Consider the following 20,692-nt stretch of genomic DNA (forward strand, 5'->3'; position numbering starts at 1 on the left):
AAGTCGAGTAAGAGTATTGTTTTGCAAGTGGGTAAAATATTAAAGGCAGAAAGATAATCATGGCAAGTGGAGACGAAGATCGACGAAGGTATCCACGTAACATACAAGGAATACTGCAGATGGCTGTAGATCATTACGATGACACCGCTAGCTCAACTTCTAGTGTGTTCCAGGAAATGAGTGAAGAGGTAAAGAACCACATGATATTGTCGTTCGATCCACAGGGTAGAAGATTTGACGAATACTCGTTTTGTAACGCATTATTACACAACATAGAATCTTCTACGTGTAGCTGTAGTGCCCTTTTTGCACTTATGCAGTTCTACAGGTTACCCACCATCATTCAATTCCAATGTGCATCTCTCCCCCTTCCACCTCCCCCCGGACAAAAACTTGGTAGAAATATGCTCACTATTAGTTTGACAGCTCCTGGGTTTGGCATTGTTTGCACTGATGAGTCCATCACTAGAAAATGAAATTTGTAGCCTGATTCTCAGACAGTGTGAGTGACCTCAGAATCAGACTAAGAAATGTGTGGCCAGCTAAAATATAGAGAGGCCCTGCCATGAGTTAGCAGATCAGCTCAGATTAGACAAAATGATGAAATGAAGATCGGTTCATAGTAGACAAATGCTGGAGAGAAGCACTTCTCATTTGAAGAATTTGTCCTTTCTTGCACTGTACCATGGTGATGGAGCATTTGAACCACTTAACTGCTTCCGTTGTAAAGCATTTGCCTAATACAGATTACTGAGGGGTTAAGGAGAGATAGGCATTGCTGGAAGTGACTATGCATCAGAACTACTTAGTTAGATCTTCAACAAACTATTTCCTGCATATATAACTATGCAATTTGGGTTGTTTCCATTTAACTTTTGTTAGTGTGTAATATTTATTGAATATCGTTATCCTTATTGAATATTTTACTCAAGATATAAATTATACATAACTTACACAGCAGTGCGAAGATATCAATTTTATTTTAAGGTTACAGTATACCTTTGGGTCGGCAATTTTCTTCAAATTTGGATTTTTGGGTCAAAATAGAGGTCGAAGAATAATCTCTAATTTCTGAAAAAATTTTTGAAAAAGGCTAAATATTGGCGGAGAAATGGCGGTTTTACGTTTTCACCGGAAGTAAAAGTTTACCTCTTGATTGACAGCCCTATGGCGCGTATGCAATCAACCGAGACGATTTTCGCGGGAATTACCTATATGGATGTCACTAATTGACTACTCAGTTGATCAGCATTGTTGTTCCGACTACCCAGCATTTTTGATATTAGGCGTGTCTCTATTAAGTTTATAAGTAAACATAGACCACGTTTAAACCATGGACCGGTTCGAAAAAGCGAAAACAGCGAAGAACGAATGAAAATACATCAATGAGTGAAGAAGTGAAAGTTCGCCACGCGGATGAAGCTATAGTTATCGTATAAGGTGGGCAAATATTCGTGGTGAGAGAAAAGAAAGGTTCTGTAAAAATTTCGGAACTTGACAGCAATAACAGGGATGCTGACAGAGACTCTTCTGATGAGTCCGATATCGACGAATCGTCGGACTCATTGAGACCATTTGAAATATTATCCATGCACAGTTGCCCACACACAGTTGCTCTCCGCGCTGTCTTTTGTTTGTTTCCTTCGCTCAGCCACTCTAGCGTTCGTATCCTTTTTAGTCTTCCCCATTTTGCCAGACCAGCTTCAAGAAAAACCGAGCTACAGAAAAATTATCTCTCTGCCTTCGGTTCCTTGAGCGCATTGTGAAACACAAGAGTTTTTTAGAGATTCGCACGTAAATTTCACCAGGAGGTTAACGGCAGTAAACTTTCCCTGCTCTGATTGGCTTAGTTACCTGAGAACCCAGTTGAAGGCGTTTGTGGGCGGAGTTTGTTCGCGAAGCAGAAAATTTTTCTTAGCGCTGTTTTCTCGAATAAATTTTTTCACTTGAAGCAGACACTTTAAAGAGTTATAACTAAAAGGGAATTTGTTCAATTGCTCTTAAATTTGGACAGTGGCTAGTTTAACATATAAACTACAAAAGCGTGTCTGGGAATTGTTAATTTCGAAATACTTTTTCTTCGAGAGCGATTTTTGTACGATCACTCCACATTTTTTTAATCCTATTTCGAAAATGTTCTGTAACTTTTTACTGCAATCGAATATGCCAAAACGCAGACACGTTTTTTAAGCGCTTTGGGCCCTGAAACCGAGGAAAAAATTAAATTGGCGAAAAACGAAATTCGCTTTGACTTGTAGCTTTCGAAAGGTGATTCGGGCGCTCGCATTTAGTGGTCGTGAAAAATTCGACAATTCATTTTCTTTCAAAATTGTTGGTATAGTTTGATAGCCAGCTCCATAAGCTTTAATTTGATATAGGGGTTTAGGTATCTACAGCTTAAACTGCACGCGCTACATCGCTTGCGCGCGAGACACCCCTGAAGGTATACTGTAACCTTAATTTGCGAGTGGTAAGAACAATGTTTTACGAATGAGCGTAGCAAGTGAGTAAAATATTGTTTTAACATGAGAAAATAAAATTTGTATCTTCAAGCTACCATGTAATTTTCTTTTCATTATATCTTAATAGACAAATCTATCACTAGCCATATTCACTGAATGTTTGTATCTAACAAATGTGAGAAAATAAAGAAGGGAATGACATTATCAATGTCCTCACTACAGTGAGGAAGGAGAAAATATGCAACTTGGGTTCCAGATGTAGTTTTGTATAAATTTTAGATGAATGTCTGTGGTTGCTATGGCAACAAGAGTGTTCATCTCCTTACTTAATCACCAAATGACTCTGCAGCTATCCAAAGTCTATATCTCCTCTCATTAAAAGTAACATCATGTGGTATCCTGTCCCTAAGATTTATGTGGGCTTTGTTAATTTTAATTCTTTTAGAGAAGAAAATGGCTTGAGGAAGCATTATCATCCATAGTGGAGGACACAGATGTCAAAAGAATGATGACTCATTTGCAAATTTTGGAGAAGCCACAAAATGACGCTGATGATGATGATGATGATGGCCTCACCCAGAAAGAAGATGCTTTCGAAGATTTGTCTGTGATTGTGGATAACTTAGATAATGCAAACGGTATGTCCATAGTCACTGTAGGTAACCTGTGATATCAACTTGAACTTCAGAGCTTGCATGTTGTTGAAAGACGTAGTAAATGAACTGAAGCCTCTATCCTAATAGTAAAGAATGACTTACTCACCCCGCAAAAAAAACCTGCCAAATTTGGTGACTTTTTGATCGAACAATAAATAGTAACTTCAAATTTAACTGAGAGATCATGACTTTTCAACTCTGATTGTCCTCCTCTGCAGTTTATCGAAACAAATTTATGATTATCTTTTTTTTACTTATTAACAGATTTCCACAAGATTGGAGGCTATCATGTCATGATAAAATGTCTTTCAAGTGAACACAGGTACATGGCTATAGACAAATGATCAAAATTTCTTGGGGCCAATGTACTGTCTAAGTTAGAATTTTAAACCTTATTTTATGGCAGAGAATTCACTTAACTGTGTGATTGGCCAACAGAAGGCAAATTTATCATTAGTTTTTAATTTGTACTTAGAACCAATATTAATGTGCATATGTACATCATTTTCTTATTTAAGTAATCTCCTGAAATTGATGAGGGTTTACACTACACATGATATTTGAAAATTCTTTTGAATTGCAATTGCCTAAAGGCTTGAATATACATGTGCAATTTTAAGAGAAGCTTCAAGCATCATTGTTTTTGCATTTTTATAGAGCTGTTCCATGAGTGTCGTAAAACCAAAACCAAGGAAATCACTGTAGCCAACCAAAGGACACATTCAAACAATCCAGTGAACCAATCAAAACTTGGACAAGATGGATGTAGCTGATGCAAAACATGGGGAAATGATTGTGTACAATCGAGTCACAATTGGTTTTACTTTTGATTGGATGAAAAAGTGCCTGCCTGAGTTTTCAAAGCCAATCTTATAGCTTAGTAGATACAAAACCAATCACTCTTTGACACTCAAATGAAAACCACTCTTATTAAAATTGTAACCAATAAGTGTATATGACACAAAAAATTTTTTTAAGTACTTTCCTTCCTTGATATATGTTATAAACAAATAATGTTTTGAAAATGCAAAAAAAAAAATAATAATAATTTGGATGATTTTTTTGTGGCCGAAATTCAGCCAATTTCCCTACAAAGGTGTCCCGGGAAACTGGGGACGAGAATTGTGTTTGTGACGTCACAGTGTTTGATATCATTGCTGTCACGGGAAGCCACCTTGTCATAGTAACGCTAATTTTTGACCCACCCCATGCTTCAAATGTTTTCCTTCGCTTTCAGCCATATTGGTTTGTTTATCAAAGACAGTGACATCACAGACATAAATCATGTGACATTTTGGCCGCGCAATCTCTGGGACAATTTCAACATGAAAGTATATGTAACGTGTATTTTGAACGGAAAAAAGAGGATTTCAAAATATTCTCACGATCTAGAGACTTTACAACCGTTTTTCTAACATTATTAACGACCAGAATAAGCGGAAAAAAAATTGTGTCATATACACTTTAACCTCACTAGCACTACCTAGAGCTCCCAGTTCACTTGCTCAGCAAAGTATCAAAAAATTGCTTCTTTAGATACTACACTCTAGCTTAATTTGCGTCATTGTTATTGTTAGTTCTTTAAGATGGAGAGCAGCTGATCTCCTTGCTGTGTGTGTTCAGAACAATCCATACTGTCAAAAAGCTGCAATGGAAATGAATATTCTTCCAAAGCTTATCACACTTCTTGAAACTGACCCATCAGACAAAGTAAAGATAAAGGCATTGTACGCCATATCATGTGAGTATGTTGTGTCCGATTCTTAAACTTATGCTTGGTAGTTTAATAATCCTGCAAACACTCCAGGTGGATAGGTACCCTCCTTCCCCAAAAAGCAACAGCAAAAAAAGCACTACCTGTATTTTGTTGTATGCATTATATACATTGTGCATGTATGTATCTTTATGCTAGTGTTTTCTTGGGTCTCACTGGATGCACACGTATCTGTGAAAGATATTATTAAGTAATTCTTAAAGGTAAACTGTAATTGTTTTCCCAGAGAGTTTACATTCATTTTTGTTCACATTCCTGAAGTCAGAAGTCAGAACTTGTAATTTACGTGTAAGGAAACTATCACATGATGTTTAATGGAATGTTAAGCATGCTTCTCTTACGTAAGTTCCAGATGTCCCTTGAACCTGCTATAAGAACATTGAGAATTTACAGGTAGTGCCACTCCCGGTTTATTGTCATTACATTTGTTTAAAATTAAAGGTGGTTAGTATTATTGAGCTTAAAAGGAAAATTTAGTGTCTTTTCTTCTAATTTATTCGTAGTCTGTGATTGCCATCATCAGTTGTTTACTAAGCTCTTGAATATACAGCAAAGCTCTCTAGTTTGATTATATGTCCAATTTTTGAGCTTCATGCAAAGGCCATAAAACTTTAATAGACAACAAGACCATTCTCAAATTCATGGACCAGCCACCAGTAAGGTGTGATCTTTCTTTAAAAATAAATAAATAAATAAATAAAAAGCCTTTTTAAACTATAAAGAAAAAACCCTGACTCCTCATAATTTCATTTATAAGCACTCTTCTTGGAATATGTTGTGGGAAGCACTATGACCTCATGGTTAGTGCGCTTGATTCTGGATGGAGCATTCTTGGTTCAAGCCCTGGCAGGGGACATATCACATTGTGCCGTGTTCTTGTACAAGACACTTTACTCTCACAATGCCTCTCTCCACCCAAGTGTATATATGGGTATCAGCGAACTTAATGCTGGGGGTGACCCTGCGATGGACTAGCATCCAATCCAGGGGGGAGTAGAAATACTCCTAGTCACTTCATGCTACAGAAACTGGAGATATGCACCAGCCTGATCATGGCCACATGGCTGGTATGCAGACTTAACCTTTTGGATAAAGTACCCCCCCTAGATTAAGAACCCCACAAGTTTGAACACAAAATTTGAAATACCGGTAAATGCCTGGTGAGCCTATTCATCTGATATGGTACAGCTGTACATATTTCGGAGACATTTTGATTGTCTTTTTCCGTAGCAGTCCATCATCAGAATGTGTAATTTACAAAGTACATGTAGGTTCAGTAAACTTCAGGTATAAATCATGCACTATTAATTTCTTGCAGGCCTAACAAGAGATTTCCCACCAGCTGAGGAGGCATTTTTGAAAAGTGATGGCTTCTCAATACTGATGCGAGCAATGCAAGGAGAAAATGACAAACTCATAACTAAGTCTGCCTTCATGTTACGGAATATGCTGGTCTTAAATCCTTCACATAAATGTAAATATTAATTCATTGACATTTTAAACTTGGTCATGTTTCATCAGAAGCAATTTAGTCCAAAATCTTTTCATCAAGAGATTGACAATAATGATTGATTTTGTTCTTTGTTTACAACTCAGTTCTACGTTTCAAACAGAGAATTCAGACTTGATTTCAAAACTTGAAATTTCATTGGGTTAATACAACACCATGCACCAGGCATCTGATGATTTGACAGTTAACCCATAAGTAAAACAGTCACAGTTCTCATTTCTCCTTCATACGTAACCTTTTTTGACTTTGTCACAATAACACAGTGACTGTACATGCCAAACTTTTGCGAGTCACAGATATGAAATTTTATCCTGAAAGTGCCAGGATTTTTGAAGATCTATGAATATATCCAAAGGCGTCAGAAGATTTCAAACATTTCTCATAACATGTTCATTACTTTTCCCTTGAAAATTGGAGAGAAAGTGTACATACCGTCACTTAAATGAACTTTTCTTTCCTTGTTGGTGCAAGTTTACATCTTTTTGAAAATTGTGTCCATTTAGGCTGTAAAAGCTCAACATTCTCAAACTAAGCATGACAAACTGGTTGGTTAGGCATGAGCCCAGGAAGGGGCGGGGGGGGGGGGGGGGAGGGGGCAGGTTACTCCTGATTTCAGGTGACAGGGATGATCGAATGGGGGCAAAATTCAAAATCCCAAAAAATCCCTGGGCCAAAGTTTAATCCCCCAAAAATCTCCCATGCCTGGATATGCGGGAATTATCACGAATCTTCAGATTGTTTGAAAAAAAAAATCCATGCTTACAATGTAAATCAAGCTACCAAAAAAATAAAAAATTTGGATCATTTTGATCAAAATTTTTCATCATCCCTGTCACTTGAAATCCAGAGTACCCCCCCCCCCCCCACACACACACACACACACCTCCTGGGGGCATGAGTAGCTCTGTTTGACATCTAAGCATGAGAGTTGCCCTATACTTCTGTTTTGGTCTTGTGATGGGTACACAAGAACGAGATAGCTAGCTAACTCAGAGAAGGGGGAGATAATAATACAGTGAGATATAATTAATTCTGTGATGTTTGGATGACTTAATTACCCACACTTCTCTCTGTCATCTTTTCTTAGTAACTCTCATGAAGATGGGTTTTATTGAGCAGCTGGTTGGCCTTTTACAAGCTCCTCAGAATGCTTCACATGAACATGTAATTAGTCTGTTAAAGACCTTCCTAATAGACTATCCACCAGCCATTAATGAGTGCCAGAGACCTGAGTTTGATCTAGAGAAACTACTGACATCATTGATTACATCAGCTATGGAGGATGATCCTGATTTGCATGAAGTAAATATTGCTCATACTGCTATTACTAACTACTTATTAACAAAGAGTGAGGTCTTTATGGGAAAATTTTAAACTGTGAGGTCAAAAGATGACGAAAAAGATGATAACGAACAAAAACACCAAAAATGCCATAAAAACAACTAGGATCCCATTGAGGGAGAAGACCAGTATTCCCAGTTGTTTCATGCTAGCCAAGGAAACCAAATTTAAGCACAAGTACTAATGAGACATAAAGGCTTCTCTGGTTGTTAGGATTGAATCACACTATTTTTACCTTTACCTGGCTAAGGAGGGAAAATAAACAATTCTAACTAAAAACCCTTAAATGATTCATCACTGTTCTGCCATTTCTAAAAGCCAGGATTGTTCTAGAGCTCTTTGGGCTCGTTGTGCAGTCTTTCCTCCCCCATTGTCGGGGAATAGTTTGTGGTGGGCCAAGGGAGGAGGCTGAGATCCTACTCTGTAATCTCTTGAAGTTCTAATAGTCTTGAATTTCCCCCTACCTAGGGGTAAGATTTCATGTGCATTTAATCCCTCTGTATCCCCTGATATGTCTCCATAGTCAGCCCAGTGATCAGCCCATACTTGGAAGCCAGTGAAACATGCATTATTCTTTGAAATAACATGATTCCCAAACTGTTATTATTTTGTTTACAGGAGATGATCCTCAACTGCAAGGAATTGTTGCACACTTGCTTCAACAAACAGGGACAGACTCAGCCCAATATTGAAAATAATGTCAGATAAGACTAATAAACATAAAATCTCTTTAGTATTTATTGTGTTAGTTGGTTCATGTACTTCCTGAGCTGTCATAATTTTATCTATCTTTGATAGTAATAGACTGCTAATGATTTCCATGAAATAGGTGAATGAAAAGTAAAGCATATCAAGATTCTCTCATGCTAGATTAAGCATAAATATATCGAATCACATGTAGTTATTGGCTAATTGAAAGGTACAGTTTTAAATAATTGTATTTTTTTATGGCTGTAAACCTAAGGGCTTGACACTAACTTTTTACACACCTTTCCATTTTGGAAAGTAGATTTCAAATTTTACTTTTCAAAATGGAGTGTGGTACCCAGACCTAACTCGGCAGCTCTCTCGATACTCCAATATGGCAGATCGGCTTTTGAAATGCTAGAATGGTGTAAACTTGTCCTTTTGGAGATGGAAAATTTGAGAAAATCATTATCGGATGGTTATTTTTATCCTGTAATTATTTTTTATACCCACGTTTTTCACTTAACTGACTTTCCAGTGGAAAGTGGTTAAGTGTCAGTGCCAAGCCCTGAGTTTACTGAGAGCTTGAATGTATCTTTTTTTTACAAATGATGTGATATAGAGAAATTGAGGAAACTAAAGTTGATTAATTGACCAACTGACATGCCAACCAGCTGATCAACTGGTATTGATTAACTTACTGACTAATCACAGGCAGTCCAAACACACGATGTGAGGAGTTTTTTTTTTGTTTCTTTTTTTTTGACTTTTATGCAAACGTTCAGTGAAACGTGACATACGGCATATACTATTACATAACGACCAGATTTGACTACACAAAACGTGACTCTCACCTTGCAGCATATGGAGGTGTTGTGTTACAATGGTTTGTGTGGGAATGCAACAGTTTTTCTTGACAAGTCAATTATTCTTATAGTTTTTGAATAAAATCTACTTACCCTGTTGCTGTGTTGTATTGTTTGTTGTTTGCCAGCTCTTCAGGCCAATCTAATGCATTCTGGTGAGTTATCATTCTGTGGGTTTCCACTTTTAGTAGTGGAAACCCAACACCTCCTTATGCTGCAAGGCAAGACTCACATTTTGCGCAGTCAAATTCGGTCGTTATGTAATAGTACATGCCATATGTCACGCTTCACTGAACGTTCATATAAAAGTAAAAAAAAAACACCTCACATTGTGAGCTTCCGCTGCCTGTGGACGACTAATTTACTGTCCATGACAGACGGGCAAACAGACAGACAGATAGGTGTGAGAGATTCAAAGCCCTAATATGAGACAAGCTGTAATCTTTATCTTTTCACTTTTTAACTTTTATCTTGACTTTTATCACAGGCTTCGCAAGCTTGGGCCACCTGTGCTTTTATGAAAATGTTTTGTTTAAGGACCTCTCTGAAAACCACTTTTAAGTGATGGGAGCATCCTCTTAAAAAAATTTTTAATTATTATTAACCAGATAATCAACTCAATAGTAATTTTTTGAGCTGGAAGTAGTTGTTGAATTTCCTTCTGTTTGTAGTTCATAGCTGTTTCCTATGCAGATGCTCTTTGGACTTGCCATGCAATCTGGGGAGGAAGGTTACATGACGAGCCCAAAGAGCGACTCCGCGAAGGAGGCTATCTGTTTGTGGCTCACTCATTGTGTACCCTTCAATAAGTCATACCTACTCAGCCATAAAATGACCATGGTAGACTGACCTGCTCTTTCTAGCACTCAAGATCATTACAGAGTTTATCTTCTGATTACCAGACATATGTAACTACTTCTGGATAATCTACCGGGATAATCAAAAGAATTTTTCATTTCTCAGTGGATCAATAGAAAGTATGCACAGTTGTATTTTTCATCCGCTAATTCAGACAGAACTTCTCGATAAGTTCTTTATGCTGTGGAAACATCTCCAGCATCTTTTCTCTCTCGCCAACTTCACAGTCCTCATACTCAAAGCCAGGTCCTGCAGCCTCGCTGAACACGCAATAACTATTCTTGTCTTCCAACTCCAAAGCAAACCACACATTCTTCGGCACATGACAGTGAAATCGTGCTTTACTATCCACCATTGGGTCTCCGATAAATTTCGTCTCGTAACCGCCGTCTTCCGATATCATGTGCAGAATAATATGGCTGCCTTTATGATGGAAATAGGTCTCTTCAGACTTCATTTTGTGCCAAACGTTTATATCCGATCCCCGTAAAAGAAGGTAAATTACGGAATACGCGTCCCTAACTTCTCGTTCAGAGTTGTCCAAAGGTTTAATCTTGGTTGTTGCGTGAAGGGATTTCGCATAGAAGCCTCCCAATGGAAGCGGGACAAGATTAAGCGTTTTGAGAAGTTCGTCCGCCATTACGCCTAGCAGCATGTACGTCATGAGAATTTGTCACATAGCTTCCACTAATTTAGTTTTCCATGCATGTAACATGCATTGTAATCTCCCCTTCATTTCTATCGCATGTGCATTACCATACATTTGGCCACCCTAAACCTTTTAAAAACGATATTTTTTTTCCCATCTGCCGAAAGAGCTATGTGTGATAGGTCGTGATACTGAGCGAAAATCATTCATTCTTAGAAACGACAGTACCGTGGTCAGAATCTTAGTGGGACTGGCCAAAAGTAAAATCCGTACAGATTGAGAAGAAAACACTGGATCGAAACAGAACTTTATTGTTTTGATATTAAAGTCATGGACACAAGATTAAAGAACCACAGCAATAACTCCACTGAGCTCATTGTTACCCTGAAGAAAAAGGTTAAGAGACCCTCCTCCCCAAATAAGATTTTGGGAGGGCTTAGCTGCCGACCCCCAAGTTTATTTTTGGAGGTTCAACTGCTCACTTTTAGTATGCACAATGTATGCTCGTGTGAAATATTATGTTTTGACATGTAAAATCTCCATCAGGGATGTTATTACTATTGTAAATAAAAATAAACGTTGATTAGGAAAAAGAAAGCGTGTAACGTGTTTCTATCGAGTTTTAGTATAAATCTACTAGCGTTCTATCACGAATGCCGTCCTCTGATTGGCTACGCTACTCACGTTCTATTTAACAATTAGACCCGTAGTTGACTCGGGCTGCGCCCTCGTCAACTATCACACGATAGCAATCTCGAGCTCGTAATCTAATTGTTTAATAGAAACACGTGTGGAACTTCTATTATTATCATCATCATCATCATCATCATCATCATCATCATTACTATTTATTGTCATTATCCTTATTGTTATTGTTATTGTTCAGTAAACAATGGATAATATGTATGTACTAGTTTATTGCAGCCGACTTCATAACCTGCATAGATCTGCGTAGCTGGCGCGATTTCGCGCGCGTTCCATTTCTTGGTGAGTGACCAGACCCCGTGAAGTACGCCAGGCCTCAAAACGTCGTTCTACTATGTCAGCTCTTTTGACTTCTGATTGAATCAAAACGATTTTCCAGGGATAATACCGTTGTGTCAAAGAACCGGAAGAATGGCAATAAGTACTGTATCTTAAGACTAGACGGCTTTACAATAATAAAACATGACTAAAAGGGCGAAGTGATACGAGCAACCTTTTGCTTGCAGCAATGTTGTATTGCAAGTTGAAAAGCATTAATTGTTGCGCGTATTACAGTAGAAATGAGTTGAAACATGCTGTTGCAACTTGCAAGACGATGGCAGTACTAGCAATAACGATTTTCAATTTGCAATGCAACGTTGTTGCCCGACAAGGTGAAAGAAATTGGTCCTTGAATCACTTCGGTCTTAACTTTTACAGGCCGGTTAAAGCTTATCGCGTCATCGATTAAACGAGCACAACTTAAATTAAGTAATATTTGTTTTGGTTTCTGAGTAGCGACGTAGAGATGAAGTTGCAGTTATGCCAATGTGGCCCTGGTCACAGTTTATCTCGGTTTCTATAGCATGAAACAACTAGGAGGTCTAGGATTATTGCTAATTCCCCCCCCCCCCCCGGAGTGGGATGATAGTCCATCGCCGATTATATCACTGGCTAGGGATTTCTTTCTGGCTTCTTTCGCCGTTTACCGGTAACCTTTAGAGGTACAGGGTGGTTATTATTATGAGGCCTGCTTCTTTCATACATCTCAAAACAAACAAGTAAACAAAAAAAACAACAACAAAAAGCCAGAACATCCGCAAGGAGACAAAATTGCGGGAATTCCAGTTTAAATTAATCCATAGAATTGTAGTTACCAAAAAGGAGCTTTATGGATATGGTATTAAAGCAGATGATAAATGTCTCTACTGTGGTGGGAAAGACTCAACTGATCGTACATTTACAATTTGTAAAGACTTTTGTAAACAACGTAATTGACTGGTTTAACGCTACCAACAAGTCAAAATTTTCGCCAAAAATTGAAGAGGAACTATCCGGTATCATATCTGGCCCATATGAAAAAGAACTAATAAAGAAATTTAATTACACGATCCTATTTATGAAATACTTCATCTACACTAGTAAGATGCATAACCAAACTATTCACCCTTCTGTCTTTGTTGATAAAGTTCTATTTAAATGCGGGATAGGAAACATTTGTTCTTAGTTACGAAAAAATACTTCTCCCAAAAGTAGTTTAATTTGCGTACGACTATCAGAAGTGTAGCAGCTCTTGTAAGCTTGTAATTCTCTTCATTGTTAGCAGCTGTTATTGTTTTAGAGCTAGGGGCATTGTTTCTGTTGTTTGTTCTATTGCTCTCTCAAAGGGTAGCAAGCCATTCATGTCGGAGAACTTACGAGACCTGCTACATGACCTACGACTACAAGAATACAATACAACACCGTACATGAAATAGCTTACCTTAGATACCAGAGAAATGTAAGTAATATGATGAAAATAAACTGGTTAAATAATGTACGAGATAATTGTAGGTACTGTAATGTAAAATAAATAGTGAAGATCATGTGTAAGTAATATTAGTGACAAAAAAGTGCTGGAAACAAATATATGAGAAAAAAGATGTAATCACTAGTAGTGCAAAAAAATAAAGTTCATGATATTGCATAGATAAAAAAAGCTCTAAAACGTGTATTTTTTTAATCTCGCACTACAAAACATATTACTTATAGAAATTTCCGAATCACTAGCTTTTGAAAAGCTTACTTTATTACTATTCTTTAGCTGAAAAAAAAAAAAGAAAAAGGCTTCAAAAGAACAAAACATATTACAATACATAAAAAAAATTTGGAAACACTACCTTTTGAAAAAGTTAATTTGTTACTATAGCTTACTATTCTTTAACTGAAAAAAAAACGACAACACGCAACCAGAAAAGTAGCTTCTATAAAGCAATTATTCTTTCTTAATCCAGCATTACAAAACACACTGACGTACTTATAAAAAAAATCGGAAACACTAAAGTTAAAAAAAGGTTTAAAAAAAGTTAATTTTAGTATTACTACGGCTTACTATTCTTTAGCTGAAAGAAACAACATGCAACTAGAGCAAAGCTTCTAAAGCTGAATTAGTCTTTCTCGATCTAGCATTAATAAACGCGCTGCTTAAAAAGTTTCGGAAGCACTGACTTTAGAAAACGTTACCAGTTTACGACTATTCTTTAGCTGACATTAAGTTTTAATTGTGTTCTTGGATTACTGCATGGCACGGGCGATATTCATATTAGTTCTAGTTTTAAACCTTAGCTGTAGTCTTAAGTTTTTAGCCTTTTTACTATACTGTATTTTAAACTTTAAATGTATTATTAGACATGAAGTTGCGTATAGCCTTTTTTCTCAGTTTAACTTAGTTTCTTTTTCTTATAAAGTAGTGTATATAAATAATGCAACTGACAAAATGCATAGTTAGCCGGGACTTTCCATGTTCGGCAAAGAGACCCCCCTAGCACAGATTGGGGTACCTTAGTCTATTTTGGTGTTCATCCATCTACAACTATTAAATACACTCCGGATAATCTTTTGATATACATTAAATACTTTTTTTACTTACCGTAAATCCTCGAATTATCCCCCAAGGAGCTGATTTCAAGTTTAGGAGAAGACGGGGGCGCTTATTCGAGGGGACGCTTAATCGAAGGGCGGGGGGGGGGGGGAGCTTATTTAATTTTTCCCAAATCGTGGCCTGGATGAACATTTTTTTAACACATCATCTGCACGTAAACAACAACATAAGGTGTTTATCGACATAAAAAAAACTGATCCTAAAGTCTAAATCGCGGCACCATTAGAAATTCACGTGGTCACAAACTGAAATAAAGTACAAATCTAATACTACAAGACGAAAACTATACATCCTTTGCTGTCTCATTCCTCTTCCACAAAATAGGGGGAGGGGAGGGAGGCGCTTATTCGAGGGAGGGCACTAGTTCGAGGATTTACGGTAACTGCTTCAAATTCACTAATCCTCGTATTCTTCTCGGCCTTCATACAGCTGTTAAAATCACTAAAATATTCTGAGAATTCCTTGGAACCCTGCATCATCCTATAAACTCTTGTTCTTAGGTAATCGTAGCTTGATTAAGAATACAACACAGACAGCAGTGGAGCTGTTAATCCTCATGATGTCTAGACATGTTACGTTAGTATACTGCTACAGATCATTTTTCTCAATCTAGGTTCCAGACCTCTAACATTTACGATATATAGTTTTCAAAATTTGTAACGGTCACTTTTGAAAATGTACGTTGACTAGCATACGAAACGTCAAGTTCTGTATTAAAATGCGCTGGAGTCCAATGTTTATCAGCGCTGTTTGTGTTATATTCTTAATCACCCTCTACATCATTATTTATCCTTTTGAGGCATTCTTAGATTCCTAGAGAGAGCGAGAGAACAAGGCCAAAATGCTTAACAATTTATGCACTATTCAACCGCACTACCCCGTATCTTCACTTCACCTCACATCACGTCACGTCATGTCACGTCAAAACAGGTCACGTATCGCTACATCATGTCACGTCACGTCACTTAGATTTAAATATAACCAAGACTATCAAACTCTAATTCCATTTCTTTCGTTTGGCATGATAATGATGAAAGAGACCTGGATGTTTGATTCGTTCCACTTCGATCGGTAACATCAGCACACGGTCTAGTAGGTCCCAGTCTTCCCCGCCCCACTTGTATTTGAAGTCCTTTGTATTCATTCCTATCGATGTGAAAGAGAGAAACACAGTTTGCAATTGCTAAAATAAGGCACAAAAAACAATGGGTAAACTATTGGAGCACACTACTTAACTAGTGTCCTTTGTTCTGTTTTAGAATATTGGACCTGACCGAGCGTTATTTTTTTATACCTCGGAGGCTTGGGAGAATTCTGAAAAGTTATGTAAACCCTCAACTGGGTCTCGCCGAGACCCAGTCGAGGGTTTGCATAATTTTTCAGAATTCTCCCAACCCCCTTCGTGTTTAGATGAGCCTATGTAGACATATAAATACTCCCCTATTGCTTAATTATCTAATGAGTCAAATTATTCTCGCATTTTTACTTATGATCAATTGGAGGAGAGCTGTATGATGACGTCATTAACATTGCTTTTGTTTCTTTATTATATCTAACAATTAATTTACGAGCTCTTGATTTCTATCGCGTGATAGCTGACGAGGGCGCAGCCTATCACGCATGAAAATCGAGAGAAAATAATCTAAGAGTTTTAGTATACGTCTACTGGTCGTTCAAAACGTTATCCACTTCCAAAACGCAAAGAAGCGGCCGCTAGCTCGTTAACAAGCGCACACTGCTGGGCTACTCACTATCTACAACAGAATAGATAGTGAGTAGCGCAGCAAATCAGAGAACAGCATTCGTCATATTTATACTTATACTGATTAGACGCACGGCAACATGGAATCTATTTGTTCAATAGATGCACGGCTGGAAATTAGCGTACGTTGTGTTGCCAGCGTAGTCACCGCCTCTTCTCAGATGTAAATTTTTTAGCTTTTCATGCTATATTCTAAACCAAATAGAAGATGGTGTTCCAATGTTTTCAAGAAAATAACGCTCTTTTGAGGTCTTGAAAACTAATGAACGCACTCGCGTTCCGCTCGACCGTGCATCCAGCAGTAGAGGTTTTGACCTCAACCGTGCATTATTTTCTTTGGGACATGAAAAACCATCTTCTATTTTGTCAGCGGCATATTTGCTGAAACATATCAGATTTGGTCAATAAAGCACGCAAGGATGTGACGACGGCACGAAAAAATTGCGGGTAAAAACACAAGCCGCAGGGCGTGTGTCGCCCCTCTCCCCCTGGGGGGTTATCCCTGCATCAACGCAGTGTTTTTGAAGTCTTCCTGTTATATTCGTGCAAGAGAGCTGTGGTGTTCGATATAGAAATTTCTCATTTGTTTTGCGAAAAAGCAAGTTCTGTAACGATCTAAAGCTGGGCGCAAGAGAAAAATAAACGGCTGATGACAGCGTAAGATGTTGTTATGATTTGTGACCTGAGTGCTTGTTACTCTCATAAGCACGCTGTTGAGCATGCGCATTACAAGGCAGAAGAAAACAAACTTGCTTACCATAAGGACGACAACAACAAGGTTGGATAGAAGATAAGTTTAAGCGTGAAAAAGAAGTTTAAGTTGTACTCACCGCCAACTCTCTCCCAGTCTGATTTATACATCGACGTAACTCCATAGCCATCCATTTGCCAAAAGCCAAGATGTTCCACCGACGAACTTGCACAGTCCAGACGGCCAACTATAGGAAAGTAAGCCATTCTACCTGCAATGGTGTTCTGAGGAAAAAAACCTCACAGTCTTAATAGAAAACTACAAGAAAACAATTGAAACCATTAACATGGAAGACAATCCTTTAGGTCCTGTCCACACTACGCCGGAGAAATTTAAAAACGCAGTTTTATTTCTACGGTAAGGCCTACCGTTCATACTAAACCGTCACGAAAACGGAGCTTTTGGAAAATGCTGTTCAAACCGAAAAAATTTGAACGCCGGTCTTACGTTTTAGTGTGGACGGACAACATTTTGAAAACGAAGCTTTTTGAAAATCGGATGGCGTTACAATAACCATATGATTTCCCTGTCCCAGTTTTTCCCAAACTGAAAAATCCAAAATGACCGGCGAGTGGGGCGTTTTTAAATTTCTTCGGCGTACTGTGGACGGAAAACATCTGATGCGTTTTCAGGGTGAAAACGCCCCTTTCAAATTTCTCCTGCGAAGTGCGGACAAGGCCTAACTCCGAAGTCACCTTGAGATGCGGAGGCTGAACTGAATTTGTCAACACTAAACGTATCTCGTGGTAATGAAAATTTTCTTGATAATAATGAAGAACAAAAATTTTATTAGATCCTGTTCCAGAATTAGCAATTTCGAGGTAAGTGCTAACCACCTCACATTCTTGAGTGAATCTGTCGGCCAGATTTTTCCGGATCAGGCGCAGAAACATCATGCGATAATTATTGTTTGATCACCATATCCACGAGCGCCTTATTTGTGTCTTGCCAGAGTTTTGTCTAATTTCCCAGACAGCCAAGTCGGGGCATAAAAGTGCTTGGTTAATAAGACTTCTAAAAGGTTCTACAAATAAAGTGCAGATATATAAAGTACTTACCACTCGAACACTGTCCATAATGTCTGCAGGCACATCAATATGCAGATCAAACAGGAAAACTATGTCATGCGCATTGGGGACAAGTTCAGTGGCAATGTTCAATGCAACAGTCTTGAAGAATTTCCCCGTTAATGAAACAATAGTATGTCTACTGCTGAGAAGAGATGTGTTAAACGCTTTGTCCATATCAATGTCTTTACTTTTAAAATCAACAACTATGACGTGAAAGTTCGTATCACCGGTTAATGAGCTGGCATCAGTCAGCTGACTGATAAAATGATGCACCCACTTTCCTTGCTCCTTAACAGGGAGAATGAAGTACACTGTAGCGTTGTTATTCCAGTTGACTCCTTCAGGAAGGCACAAGGTGTCATTTCCCTTTTTCTGATACACGTGTTCTGACAGTCGAAATGATTGATTGGTGTTGTCTGAGCCAAGCTCGAGGTTCAACAAGAAACGGTCACCATTCTTGGGGTCTGGCTTGTGAATCACTTTATGGATTCTACGCAGAAAATACTTTCTGCAAAAATGGAGAAGAAAAATTAACAAACTTAAAGCGTAAATCGTGTGATCAGGATTAAGAACACTTGTAAACGCTAGCTTTTAACTAGGTCCTCAAGGAACACTATCATGGCGTTTTAAGTACATTTTTGGTCAATATGACTGAGTAACTTTCTCCTCACACAAAATGCATGCTCCTAGAACACGTCATCATGAAGATATCCAGGGTCCGAAACTGCGCTTTCCTGGTCGCCAGCGGGCGATTAACTATTTCATGCCAGGATAATTACACTAACAATAACTTTGATTTTCAGCCAAATCGATTAAAATCAAATTCAAATCCGCCCGCCAATTGGTCACTTCCTTTTTACCTTTTCGCTGCTTTTGAAGTATAAAACCGATTTTCCTGTTATTACTAGGGACTTTAAGCAGCGGGAACGCGGACGGCGACGGGGACGCCGAAACCTGTGAGGAGGCTGGGGAGAGAAGGCTGTTGTGGCGGGAATTCACAAACATTAAACAGCACCGTCGGAAACCGCGGTTTCCGCACTGTCAAGCTTATTGACATTATTCGTCCTCTGTTTATCAGGATGAACTAGGATGACTTCATTGAAAGAAGTTCGCAATCAACTCTTGATAATCACGATGAAGGTGTGTTAAACGATGACGAACTTCTACTCTTGTACGATTTAAACCGGTCGAATGATCTCGACCAACCTTATGGTTGAAGACGACGAGTGCCGGTCCGAATTTCGCTTCCACAAACGCAACTTGCCCCTTCTCGCTGAGCTGTACAATGAAGTAAATGAACTTATTATCAGCAGATGTTTAATCAGACTGGCGCGAAAAATCCGTGTGCCGACTGATAAAGATCTAAGTAAACCACTGATCTTACGACTGAAAATGGAAACAGCTACGCAAGTTTTAATGGTGTCTACCCTTCTAAATGTGTTAGAATTTCCCCATAATGAGCCATTTGACATTTGAGTACTTCTTGAAAGGAAAAATTTCGATTGAAATTCGTGAAAGTTGTCTTTATTTACATAAGCTTTCAAAAAGATATTTCACGGTACTCACATGTTCGCCGACTGGCTTGAGTTCGCTTCAGATTTCTCGACGTTTCTTTAAAATGAAATATCTCACATAACAAGAGAAGACAAGCATTAAAAGTTCCTCGAAATTAGTAAGACGGGTTATTTAGCGTTGACACAGCAGAGGAAACGAAAGCGAAAACTCACGTTTTCAGACAACGCGAAATGAGCTTCACTCACGTCGGGCCCGAACGCAGAACGTCAACTTGTTTCCCGCCAGTCATGCGCAGTGGACCTTTTGGCTTTTCCCTGATCTTATGGCGTTCCCGTCGCCGTCAGCGTTGTCGTTGCTTAAAGTCCCTATTAATCTACCACGTCTCACAGCGACGCCGATCGGTGCGAAGCTTCGTTGCCATGTTTTTTTCAGCGGTTTCCCATAACGTACGTATTGCGGGCGCAAGACACCACGTGCGTTCTTTCGCCATGAATATTTATCCAGGCGATGTGGTGTCCTAAGATGCTCTGAAATCTTTCCGTAATTTATTGCAAGATGGAGACGGAACATCGCGAAGAAATTAGATGAAGATTTAGATATTCTCTGGGCGTCAAAAGGTGGAAACGTAGATCTGTCAAAGTGGTCAAAAGATGATTTCAGCACTTGTTTGATCCCTGATTACATCGATTGCAAATGTTTTGCCGGCAAGCCCGAGGCGACCAAAAATTTTGGTTTGTGTTTCGCTGCAAAGTAAAAATTCTATTGACACTTGTTGGCGACCACATTTTTCCATTTGGCGACTGAAAAAAAAATTTCAGTCGCCAGTTGGCGCCTGCCGAAAAAAGTTACTTTCGGACCCTGATATCACTGCTCCTTTCAATACTATTGGTCACTATTAACAAGGAACTCGTAAGTTTAAAACCTGACCAACGTTTACGTTTTAGGCTGCCGTCAATCATACTCCAGACGTAACTATTCGATGACATCAATGAGTAATCAATGGGTTAATTATCGATTGGCTATCGATGAGTGATCAGTTGATTAGTAATTGATTATTGCCGATGATCAATGAGTAATCAGTGAATAATCGATAAGCCACTGAATTTTCAGTCGTCGATTCCTCATTGATGGCATTCGTTAGTCATCGATATAATCGATTTAACTTCCCAACTTTCCGTTACTTGTCA

General features: G+C 38.5%; 3 protein-coding genes across 3 annotated transcripts in view; 1 reads left to right on the top strand and 2 right to left on the bottom strand.

Annotated features, from left to right (window-relative positions):
- Positions 1 to 59: 59 nt before the first annotated feature.
- LOC145491529 (hsp70-binding protein 1-like) lies at positions 60 to 9,082 on the top strand. The gene is made up of 7 exons (XM_081470774.1): positions 60 to 188; positions 2,908 to 3,100; positions 3,383 to 3,440; positions 4,696 to 4,859; positions 6,211 to 6,366; positions 7,490 to 7,704; positions 8,362 to 9,082. The coding sequence occupies exons 1-7, from the start codon at positions 60 to 62 to the stop codon at positions 8,449 to 8,451; spliced, it is 1,005 nt and encodes a 334-aa protein (XP_081326900.1). The 3' UTR covers positions 8,452 to 9,082.
- A 479-nt stretch (positions 9,083 to 9,561) lies between these two features.
- LOC145491541 (uncharacterized) lies at positions 9,562 to 11,086 on the bottom strand. The gene has a single exon (XM_081470787.1). It carries the CDS (start codon positions 10,816 to 10,818, stop codon positions 10,300 to 10,302), a length of 519 nt encoding a protein of 172 aa, XP_081326913.1. The 5' UTR covers positions 10,819 to 11,086; the 3' UTR covers positions 9,562 to 10,299.
- A 3,406-nt stretch (positions 11,087 to 14,492) lies between these two features.
- Positions 14,493 to 20,692, bottom strand: part of LOC145491507 (beta-1,4-N-acetylgalactosaminyltransferase 3-like) — an 11,459-nt gene continuing 5,259 nt past the window's right edge. Inside the window, exons 2-4 of the mRNA XM_081470753.1 lie at positions 17,979 to 18,498; positions 17,000 to 17,144; positions 14,493 to 15,553 (exon numbers count right to left, since the gene is read on the bottom strand). Coding sequence (XP_081326879.1) covers positions 15,405 to 15,553; positions 17,000 to 17,144; positions 17,979 to 18,498 — 814 coding nt within the window. The 3' untranslated portion in view covers positions 14,493 to 15,404. The remainder of the gene's footprint in view (positions 15,554 to 16,999; positions 17,145 to 17,978; positions 18,499 to 20,692) is intronic.

This window comes from Orbicella franksi, chromosome 6 (assembly GCF_964199315.1).
Source record: "Orbicella franksi chromosome 6, jaOrbFran1.1, whole genome shotgun sequence".
Taxonomy (NCBI): Eukaryota; Metazoa; Cnidaria; class Anthozoa; order Scleractinia; family Merulinidae; genus Orbicella; species Orbicella franksi.

Bases quoted from the DNA above. Each gene is read 5' to 3' on its own strand.
- LOC145491529 (XM_081470774.1), top strand. From the start codon at position 60: ATGGCAAGTGGAGACGAAGATCGACGAAGGTATCCACGTAACATACAA. The intron at 189-2,907 runs GTAAAGAACCAC...TAATTCTTTTAG, and splicing joins TCCAGGAAATGAGTGAAGAG to AGAAGAAAATGGCTTGAGGA. The intron at 7,705-8,361 runs GTAAATATTGCT...TTTTGTTTACAG, and splicing joins ATGATCCTGATTTGCATGAA to GAGATGATCCTCAACTGCAA.
- LOC145491541 (XM_081470787.1), bottom strand. From the start codon at position 10,818: ATGACGTACATGCTGCTAGGCGTAATGGCGGACGAACTTCTCAAAACG.